The 11,583-nt window shown below is 40.8% G+C and overlaps 1 protein-coding gene across 2 annotated transcripts in view; it reads left to right on the plus strand.

Moving 5' to 3' along the window:
• LOC147447561 (RAD3-like DNA-binding helicase protein) overlaps positions 1-6,738 on the plus strand; it is a 31,782-nt gene extending 25,044 nt beyond the window's left edge. For both annotated transcript variants that reach the window (XM_086523292.1, XM_086523293.1), the window contains 6 exons: positions 3,950-4,300; positions 4,409-4,720; positions 4,807-5,070; positions 5,218-5,439; positions 5,550-6,069; positions 6,256-6,738. In XM_086523292.1, coding sequence (XP_086379418.1) covers positions 3,950-4,300; positions 4,409-4,720; positions 4,807-5,070; positions 5,218-5,439; positions 5,550-6,069; positions 6,256-6,485 — 1,899 coding nt within the window. In that variant the 3' untranslated portion in view covers positions 6,486-6,738. The remainder of the gene's footprint in view (positions 1-3,949; positions 4,301-4,408; positions 4,721-4,806; positions 5,071-5,217; positions 5,440-5,549; positions 6,070-6,255) is intronic.
• Positions 6,739-11,583: the final 4,845 nt, after the last annotated feature.

Consider the following 11,583-nt stretch of genomic DNA (forward strand, 5'->3'; position numbering starts at 1 on the left):
TGCCTTTCTGGTCCTCTTTATCATTTGCGAGCAGCATGGTCACTTTGCTACCGATTGTCCACAAAGGAAAAGACCAGCTGACTGTAGGCTTTGGCTTTCACCCGAAATTCTTTACTTTAGACACGCACAGAGAGAACGTGCTAAGGTAACCTACGACGGGAATTAACACTTACGCACACACACGACTCGTAAGCTAGAATGCTCCGAGCAGACGCTGACAACTTGTAGGCCCCAAAATTGGCTCCCCTTTGGGTATTTCTTTATACTTTAAGAGGGTAATTACAAAGAAGAGTCTCGGGAATTCTTTGCCTGTATCAAGCTTGATACCACCTGTTCTGGCAAAATTTCGGCAGCATAACAATCCCAAAACTTGCCCGAAACCAATTCCTCTGTTGGAACTCACTTCCACTGACTTTTGCCCAAAAACAATAAATTTAGCACGTTGTATTCACTCGTTTTTGCCCCATTTTCAGCCCTAAACAGTCCCTGAACTGTCCTCTAACAGCGGGGCATTGTTCCCAATGTTTCTGGCGTCCGTATGGCTCAAAAGCAGTCAAAATCCAGTGCATAACCAGCGCTGAAAATGCACTTGTATGGTGAGGTTATCACCCACATGGTGACTGCTTTTGGAGCAGCAGTTAGCTACTCCTGTTCCTGCTCAGAGAGGCTCTTGCCTCAACAAAAACACATGTAACCACATAGCTGTACATGAGTCAAATGAAGAGCCCTCTTGTGGGGCATCACATTATTGCACGTAGGGAAGAGAGAGCAATGTGGGGTGTGCAGGACATGACTTCTTGCACCGCACTGTACATGAGAGGGAAAGCTTGCAGTCAATAGCTCTTAACTTGTGGCAAGTTGCAAATGAAGCTCTTCTCAGCTTAAAATTCAGGGCCCATTTTTCTGCAAGAGGAAAGTGCACCAAATTGTGCCACTTGGCACGTTTACAAGCAATTTCACGTTTTGGGGTTGTCGCTTAAAAATCTCCCGATTGGTTGCCCAGTTGACTTTGCAGCAGAGTTCTGGGGTGTTCCCCTTGTCATTCCGGAGGTAATGACGTGAACATATTTCATGGCCCAAAATAGCAGTTCCCTAAGTTTTAGGAGATACTTTCGTTGGGCTTCCACTGGTCTTCTAACCATCTATCCCTATTGGGACCGCATCCAAAAATGCAATGTGGCTCAATTGTCAGGTACTTTTCTTTTGGTGACCCCACCTTGGCTTTATGCCTTTATTGAGTTCACTTCCAAGTATCCACTAACTTGCTAAGTGCGACGGGGGGACCTACACGATCTTGAACTGAGCCTAGATATCCTCTTACTATACGAATTCGAGTGCCGACCAACTTCCGTATGCGGATGAAACTACCGTTCACATTGGCCATACAATGTCTGACCATTTGCAACTTTAAAAAGAGGGTTTCAAAAATAAAACAAAAATCATTGGAAAGAAACCAACAAGTAAGGTTAGTAGTTGCCACGTCCTCGTGACATAGTTAACAGTTGCCACGTCCTCGTGACAACTAGATCTTTGCTCTCCTAGATCGGCACATGAGGATAGTGCTACGCCTCTAACTGAGATGGCCACGAGACGGGTTGCAGGAGCGCAAATTGCGGGGGTCCGTACAACCGCCATATCATTAATCTTTTATGCATATTTTGATTGCCTTTGTCCCTTTGGGCCCGGATCCCATAAGTTGGTACAACTTTTAAAATTGGGTGTCCTTTCATTTTGTCCTCTTTGATTGGTTCTGCAAGTTGTCACAACTTGTTCTACATCTTTCAGCGGGGCTCTGATCACTTTCTGTCCGGAGTCTATCCTTTAGGTCATGCCACGTGATCACTTTGTGACAAAAAACGGATGAAAATTTGGATATGCAATAGAAGTCAAAGTTGATCCTCTCGACGAGACCTACATATTGATGCGAACCAATTTTGATTTTAATAATTTTAAAAAATTTAGGTTTTTAGCAGTAAGTTAGGAGCATGGGTCAAAATCATGTTTTGGGTGCTTTTTGCAGATAGGTAGCAGGATGGAGGAACATGGAGTTAAAAAGCATGGAAGATGGAAACCAACTAGAAGAACCTCTTGTTTGTAATTTTGATTGAGAATGTTGTTTGAGAATATTATTTGCAACTTGTTTGGAGAAAATGATTTATTTGATCGAGTATATCTGTTTCTAGTTTTAATGCCAGTTTCAATACTGTTTGGAAAACCTTTGGATGACGCAAGCTGCGGTTTGGGGAGCATCTACCATTGTATGGTGTAAATGCGTGCTAGCAATTATGCTTTGTAGTAATGATGGGCATTGGCATGCATGCATAAAGACAATGTCTGCTAAAGAATAAGAGAGTGCCTTTATACATGCATGCATAAAGGCAGTGTTTGCTAAAGAAACATATTGATTTTGCAGCTCTAATAGCGGATGATTACTTTTCTTTCAAGAGGGGGTATGCCACAAATGTGGCATTGCAGTGAAGGAGGACCTGCTTGAAGCACCCGAAGTGGTGAAATGAAGTCGGACAAGTTTGTAACCTCAAAATATGATGATGTGGCACTTGCATAGACATCTCGAAAGTCAATGGCGGATTTTTAGGGAAATCCTAAAATTTTAGGAAAATGTTTTTTTGGTGCCACTTATCATATCTAATGCTTTTTGGCCTTGGGCCTTTGAATATGAGCCTTGGGGCCCTCTCTAGCACTTAAGAGCCGTAGTAACAGGGAATGGCCATTTTCGGGTCCTCGTTCCCAGTTCCCATCCTAATTTCCCGTTCCGAATCCCCGTTCCGTGTTTCAAACGTGAGTATCCGAAACAGGGAATGGCATTTCATGCATGTTGCCGTTCCCCGTTCTGATTTCCCGTTCTGGGTAACTATGCAAGTTTGAGCTCGCAGATTGCAGAGGAGGTCCTCTTCGGTTGTTGTACTTTGCAAATCATCATTAAAGAAAGAAATATTGAAAGGGGCGCTAGGGTTTTGGGGCCACCACTCTTTGGGAGTGGAACTCCGCCACTTCGGGTCTCTCGCGTGGATTTCCTCTCTCTCTCTCTCTCTCTCTCTCTCTCAATTCATTTGTTTTGAAGTGCTAAAAGTCTATTCCAGTCGGTTCTTCTCAATTGGCTCGTGGTGCCCTCCCATGAGAGGGATAATGGCTGAGGATCATCTTATCATCCTTATCTAAGTTTTAAATCTCTCTCCTTAACTATGTATTAGCCTCTCTAGTATATAACAATTAGGCAACTTGAGAAGATGGGTGTTTCATTTCCTGTGTTTGGTGAGGATTTGTGTTGTTGCTGCAAAAAGTGTTGAGGGGAAAGTTATATAGGCATTGGGATAGTCTTTCTTTGTCCTCACATTGGAATCTGGATGCTTGTCAAAATGCTCTGACAACTGACTGTCCCTCTTACTGTCAATTGGCAAAGAGGATTATGTAAATTGGGTCATAGTAGCATGTCTACATAAGCGAACGTGACAGAAAGCCCTATCACAGTCTTTATCCTCTCTTTGTGCATTATCCTCAGCAACAATTGAGATTTAAAGCCTATCTTATAGTATGTTCACCTTGTTTTCCTCAAAATATCCAGATGTTTGGATCTTCTATGTTTGATAGACTTCCACCTAATGTCTTAACATTATCAAGCTTAATGAAATTTGAACATTACACAGGCGGTGGCCACCTTCCTCATGCATAGGTGTGTTTCTTAATCATCAGAAAGCAAAGTTCGGAGTTTACTAGTAACAACAACATAAACAATAAAAAATCTTTTCAAGTTGTTAACTTCTTCCCAACTTGGGCCAGTGGCCTTACCCTGAGGTTAGTGTAATTAGGTCAACTGGGTTTGTTTAGGAATGAATAATTTTCTTTTTGGAGCTCTATCATTTCTATTTGTGTGCCATGTTTGATTTGCTTCCTATTTGTTGAGTATCTTAACAAAGCTTACACATTTTAGGTGCTTGTGAATGAAGGGAAGCAAGCCAAGAAAAAGCCCGGAGGATGCCCCATGATGAGCAAGAATTCACGTCAAAAAGTATTCAGGGAGTTGGTTTGGGAATCAGAAGTGATGGATATTGAAGACATGGTAAAGCTAGGAGAGAGCATAGGTACTTGTCCTTATTATGCTTCTCGCAGAATGGTTCCAATGGCAGACCTTGTGGTGTTGCCATATCAGTCAATACTACATTGTCCTACTCGAGAAGCAACAGGATTGAAGCTGAAAGGTTGTGTGGTAGTCATTGATGAAGCACATAATCTTGTTGACTCAATCAGCAGTATGTATAGCTGCCAAATTTCAGGAATACAGGTAGCATGCATTAATTAAGCAATTGGTAAATTATTGTTTGGCATTGCCAAGTTCATATTCACTCCAAAAAGGCCTGACACACTGCCTGTTTTGCTTATTTGTATTTAGCTAAAGCAAGTTCTATCACTACTGACCACGTACTTGAGCAAGTTTCGTGAACGGCTGGGTGCTGGAAACCGACGTTATATTCAGACACTGCTTCTTCTTATCGAAGCTCTTTCAAATCAGATAGCAACGTATGTAGATGTAGCTGAAGTGTCTCAACACGATGTCCATTGTGACCCAATGAGTGGTACAAACAGAGGCAAGAAGACGGGGGATGTCTTGACCATAAACGATTTCCTCTTCTCTTTAAATATTGACAACATCAACATGTTCAAACTGTGGCAGTACATGAAAGAGAGCAACATTGTTCACAAGGTGAGTTGATTACAAAATAAACTGATGACATCCTTTAAAGCTCGATTGAACTAGAATGTAGTTTTTTCCTAATCATAACTTTGCAGGTGAGCAGCTACGCCGAACAGAGTTCTTCTTTTGATAATAGGGTTCAATCCGTAAACCAAGAACCAGAAAAAGCTGCTCCCACTATAGCTGGTACCATCACGAGCTTTCATGCATTGGCTGAATTGATTCTTGCACTGATGAACGCAGATAGTGATGGACGAGTTTTGATTGTTCCAAGCTCCTGTTCTTTTGGCAATGATGGTGAGCAGCGGGTGGGTCACATCAAATTTGTGATGCTCAATGCTGCTCGAGCCTTCATGGAGGTAGTTGCAACCCTTTCTGGTCACAATAAAGAAACAAAATTGAAGCTTTTCGGATTGGTTACAAGAGTTTTTAGTATTTGTCTTTTAAACAGCAAAAACCCTCTTTGTCAGGCATTTTTTGACTAGACTCAAAATTACAAACTGCAGGTTATTGATCAAGCACATGCAGTTATTTTGGCAGGTGGCACATTGCAACCTGTTGAGGAGCTTCGATATCGCCTTTTCCCACATTTGCAGGAAAGTCGCATACACACTTTTGTGTGTGGACATATCGTTCCCACTGAAAATGTCTTAGCTTTGGCTGTTGCGCGTGGTCCTACAGGAAGGACCTTTGATTTTACATACCAGTCTCGGAGTCTCCCTGAAACAGTAAGCCTTCATTGTCTGGATTTAGCCGATTTACAGGATTAAACTGGTAGCCTGAGGCTTGTCACCTGCTTGATCCATTGTGAGGCCAACCTTTAAAGGTGTTATTGCAGATGGAGGAATTGGGTAGATTGCTGTTCAATCTCTGCTGTATTGTTCCTGAAGGAGTAGTGGTGTTTTTGCCTTCATTTGAATATGAGCAACAGCTTTATTCAGCCTGGCAACTCACAGGAATATTAGACAAGCTTCAAAAGAAGAAGGCTTTGTTCAGGGAGCCAAGAGATGCGGCATTGGTGGAGCTTACTCTGCAAGAGTATAGAGAGATTGTTTCAGGTGCTGTGCGATCCAGCCCAGGAAGAACAGGGGCCGTTCTTCTGTGTATTGTAGGAGGGAAGATGTCAGAAGGAATCAATTTCAATGATGGAATGGGCAGGTGTGTTGTCATGGTTGGCTTGCCTTACCCAAGTCCCTCAGATCCGGAGCTTGTGGAACGCATGAGGTTTATCGATCAACTCGCAAGATTTCCTTCAAATTCAATACAGAGCAGCAAATTGCTTACCTCACATAGTTCTGTATACAGTGGCAGGGACTATTATGAAAACCTATGCATGAAAGCTGTCAATCAATCCATAGGTGCGGGCCACTGGCTGTGTGTATCTTTCATAATAATGCAAATGGGCTTCTATCTATCTTTCTGTATAATTGCACTTTCTGTGTATCATTTGTGGAAATGCAAATGGGTTTCTGTCTGCTAGTTTATATACCACCCATGTTATTGGATAGAGTCAAAATCACTTTTCATCTTTGTGCTCTGGCCAGGTAGAGCAATCAGGCACATTGAAGACTATGCTTCCATTCTTCTCGTGGATGCTCGCTACACAGCTTCAACATATTCGTCGGCGCCATCACGGCAGGCGTCGAAGTTGCCAAGTTGGATTAAGAATCGCTTGGTCAATGTGACTGGTAATTTTGGGGAGGTGCAGAAGCTGCTACACCAGTTCTTCAAGGCAAAAACTGAAAAGGATCTAGCACAAACGCCGCCATTGTGAACATCCTGTTTCATGAACTTGTCCACCAGTTACTACACAGACAGAATTGCAATTTTCTCCTCTTTAAAGCATTATTAATGCCCCCATTAGAAGGGGAATACAGGAGTCTACTTGATCGTATATGCTGTTTGAAGGGGTATCCATTGTAATACTTATTTTGTAAGTATGAGGTCAAAGAAACACATTTTCATATCAATCTTGCCCTAAATGGTAAACTGAAAGGTGTTTACTACAAGCAGGCAAGTCATTTGGCTCTCGGTCCAATGGTTTCAAGGTTTGATAATTAACTTTCAGGAGAAAAAGACTTTAACATGCCCAATGATCCCCTCATCTATCATATTTCCATTAATAATTTTACTAGATGAGAGCATTTGAAGGGTGCCTCAAAATGGCATCTGATTGACATCCTAGAAGTTGTGCCTTTCCTACTAGACATAATTTTTTTTGAATTTCCCCATTACCCTGGTGCATATTGTCCATCAGGAAAAATGTAGGATCGACATTCCTAGGGTTATCCTTCTATCGACACAGAATAGAAAGTTTCTTCAATGAAAGGAGGAATTGTTTGGATTTGTCCTTTTCAAAATAGTATACCCTAGTGAGTTACAAGGGTCTATTTCACTTTAGATGTTGAAACTCAGAAACTAAACACCAGAAACATAAATTTGGTCTTGGGCATTATACAATTGGAACCAGGGTCACATGTCCTTACCAAATTTAACTTGGATTGTTTACTGGAACAAAGAAGTTATAACTCTTGTCCCAACCTCTTCTAGTGCAAATCTCTTCACAATCTGAACCTTTGTAAAGGTTTGTCAGAAGAGATGAAGTCATGTGCGTGCACACAATTTTAAGCAATCAAGTGCACCCATCCTCCAACGACCACTGTTTGTCAATAGAAACAAGCAAAACTTTCCATGCAATCAAGTGCACCCATCCTCCAACAACCATGACGAAACAACCATTGTTCGTCAATAGAAAACAAAGAAAGTTTCCATGAAGAATTTGCTTTAAGTCAAAACTAGAGGCTGCACAAACACTATCCACAGGTAGTTGAAGACGTTATACTGAATCAATAATGGGGAACCTCAAAACATGACAAACTTGCCAAACAATTTACATTGTTATGCATAGGATAGATTCATAGTGAAGCAATGGAAAATTGCATTGAAGTACAATGTATCAAAATCAAAGCTATATTGAGAAATTGTGGAAGGGGCATAAAGGAAAGAGAGAAACAATTAGTATCATCTTGGTGAAACATTGGAAGATTATCATATCTCCAAATTGACAAGAGTATCCAATAAATGCATGACCTAGGTGTAAGTCTTATGATATTGAGTTGTGATATTAGATAGAGTAATAAAAAATATGTTATGAAGATATATTTGGAAAGTGAGAAGGCATATATGTATAGTTGTAGACATCTTCCAAGGGAGCCCGTTGCTCCAAATACTAATAACCACTTTCCAAGGAAGCTTATTGCTCTAAATTAGCCAGTTTTTGTTGCCTTATACATATTCCACCATGCATTACAATAGCCAACTATGCAAGGTAAAGATGGAAACTTTACATATATTTATGTACTAAAATGGAAACCATGTACGCATCCCTTAAACTTCAATCTCCTACTCTATCCATTGTTAGGGAATGTCCCCAACAATGTCTTGTTTGCCCATAGTGCATTACCCAAACCAATGTTTGAGCTGCCTAAATAGAAGAAAGCATATCTTCATTGTCATGGACACCATCAATCAATCTATTGTGAGTGAAAATACACATTGCGAGGAGAGTGTCACACAAATGTTTACATGAATGCTCCACCCCCATGTGTTTTTTCAAATTGTCATTAAATAGATTTGTTGCCCATCTCCAAGTAAACATATTTTGTGGTATTTTTCTTCCAAGTTCCACCTTGTAATCAGCTTGAAAGTGGAAAGATAGACAAATTTATACATGCCTTTTATAGATGCATAAATGCATATATGTCTAAAATTGTGTATTCAAATACTCCCTCCAAGTAGTAAGATCTCTATTGTGCAAAACATGGTGAAAATCATATGACACAAACACTCAATCATGACTTTCCAATTCTTAGAGTTATCTACAATTTATTCTTGGCAAGCACACGAGAGAGTAGATGAAAAACACTATATTGGAACTCTGTACCTTGTCTTTTCCATTTCTCTGTACACCAATCCCCCTTGCTCTCATGCTGTCCTTCAAAATATATTCGCTCCACTATTGCTTGAGCCTATCCATAGTTCGTTTCCACTCTTTCTCTTTACTTGATGATACTTAATACAACATCAACACCATACAATCTTGTTGTCACCGTTCACCTACCCAAAGTCTTCTACTAAGATTCTTTACCAAAACTTCACCAATTTTCTTTACCAAAAACTTCATCAATCTTTTCATAATGTGATGAGTAGGCCTCCTTAAGCTAGGCATGTGCATAGATTTCAACACGTACGTACCATTTACAAACCCCGCAAGCCTTAATGAGTAGCCTCCAAGAGTAGGCACTAAATGCTTGCATAAGTCATGTGCACAAGGCGCGCACACACACACACACCGGTTTTCCCTTTTTTTATTTTCACATGCAAAGGCTTCCTATAGCAGTAGTGGGCATATTCTAGAATGGATGTAGTCAACGTGTAGGCCACATTTGAGGCAAAGTAGGTGGCATGCCTATCTCTTTTTCTTGAAAGAACAACTTTTATGCAACTCATCCCAAGAATTTGACCATTTAGGGACATAAAATAGTTGGAAATTATGCATTGGAATGCCAGGTAGTGTGAAACTTGTGCCTTAATATTAACACAAGATTCATAACCCTATCTGTATCTATTTTGGGTTTAACAGAACCATCGTAGGTATAACACGCTCTAGTAATTCTTTCAATTCCTTTTTTTAATCTAAGCTCTAAGGAAACATTTGAAGAAAAGACAAAGAACAATGGAACAATAAGCTTGCTCTTAGGATGCAAGTTCTCCAAGCATATGAAAGGTTCTTGTGATGAATTACAAAAGGCTACGATCTAACACCCAAGTTTGCCAAATTACGAATGCAATTGTAGCATATCAAACTAGCACATCACGATATAATACACACAAATTTGTATACACAAATCAAGCATCTTATTCTTCCTTATGTAAAATAGTAGATATTATATAAAACAATATTATGTTGAATAGTGTAGATTCATAACAAAGATGTTTTTGTAGATCACATATAATTGCCTCTACCTCTCATTTTTGTATCACTTTGGTAGTAGTCTGGCATTAGGACTTGTTTCGGGTATTCTTGGGCCCTATAATCTTCCCCAAGCCTAATGATAATGTTTAAGTAGTGGAGCAATACGAGGAAGCCACGTGGACAAAAATGTTGGGTTTGTCAGTCCTTAATTTTTAGGGGTCAAAATTAGAGTGTAGGCTTTTCTTTTTTGTAAATGGACATGAAAATTACAAAATTTTCAAAAATAACTGTTGGCTGGAGTAAATGGGCCACCCTCAAAAAGTGGGCTAGCCCCAAAAACGCCTCCTCATCATTACTCTGACATTCAAGTCTTCTTTTTCCTCCCTCAACTCACTCCTCTCTCTACATACCAAATCTGACCCCTCCTCTCTCTAGAACCAAGAATCTCGGTTTTCACACTCTCTCCTTTTTAATGAGTACCTTTCTAGCCTCCTCTCTCTCCAATCTACCTTCCCCTTCTCTCCCAAGCCTAGTTCTGAGTTTTGGCTCCTTTTTGGCTATGGAGAGCTTGTAATACAATCCATTTTTCCCTTCCTGGAAGTCCTCCTCTCATACTTGCACCCATTCTCCACTCTCATCTTGGGAGCTCACATACATCTTATAGAGCTTAATAGCTTCAGCTACCCAAGCTTACGGTTTAGGGACCTTCACTTTGCAAAGCTTCAAGGTTAGAGAGCTTCAACTTAAAAGGATTTAAGATTTAGGAACCTTCAACTTGCAAAGATTTAAGGGTAAGGGAGATTCACCTTGCACAGTGCAAGAAGCTTGGATAGCATGAGTCGTAGACCTAAGTCAAGGGTAGACTTATTTATGGCTACTCATTATGGTGTCATTGATATGTACTCTTAGTCTTATGCGTATTCTTATTTGGAGATGACATAGCTTTCTTACTTTGAAAAATTTGCCATTGTTTTGTTTCAAAGGTAATGCAAGAGGGTGGGTGAAAAAGTATTGAAATTCTTAAAACTTGATTTAGTCATTTCATTATGGCTCTTCATTATATTCCCTTTGGCCATATTCATTGTCTACGTGGTTGAGGTAAAGCATGTTTGTACTTTTAATGGAAATTCAATCAGCAGTCTGGCAATTGTTGGCATGCTGTTGGAGTGTGGTGGTGCTGTTGAGCAGCGTAGACAGTGGATGATGTGGCATTGCCATAGGTGGTTGATCCCGCATGCCCAAATTTTTGATAGAAGAGAATGTGATCCTACTAAGTGTTGCATGTCGCCGCTACGACCCCAATGGGGGGGCGCTCACACGTGGTGGGCACACTTGACTTGGGATCCAAGTCGAGGCAAAAATAGCAGCGGTGCACACAACAAAGAAGGCTAAAAAGCAGTTGTTGACCAAAAATAGAGGGGATGCCTCACACGCCCTAAAGGGCCATTTTTTGACAATTTTTGAAGAGTTCTCATCAAACAGAAGAGCTCGTTTTGAAGTTCGAAAAGGAAGCTCTCGAAGGAGCCTTGGACAAGAAGGTCGGAGCCAACGAGGACACCGACAAAAGAGGTTTTACCCAAGCTCTCAACAAGGAAAATCTTGTGAAGAAGGAGGTTGCGAAAGCTATTTTTTTGCGTTGGTTGTGCTTGTGCCGACAGAGCCGATGCTAGCAGGTTTCATGGTGTTGTTGTAGGTGATGATTTTGTTGTAATTGGAGCAAACCATAGCCAATGTCTGTGTCCTTTCTTCCCCCTTTTCCAACTTCTTGTCTTTGCTCTGCTCAAAATGCTTGGTGCTGGTGTGTGAGATGTGTGTGCCTCCCCGGGCCTCTGTGTGTGTGAGACAAAAAGAGAGAGTGGTGTGCATCATGTGAATGATGCAAATGGGCAAGATTGGT

This window comes from Adiantum capillus-veneris, chromosome 11, assembly GCF_014529385.1.
Source record: "Adiantum capillus-veneris isolate H3 chromosome 11, ASM1452938v2, whole genome shotgun sequence".
Lineage (NCBI taxonomy): Eukaryota > Viridiplantae > Streptophyta > Polypodiopsida > Polypodiales > Pteridaceae > Adiantum > Adiantum capillus-veneris.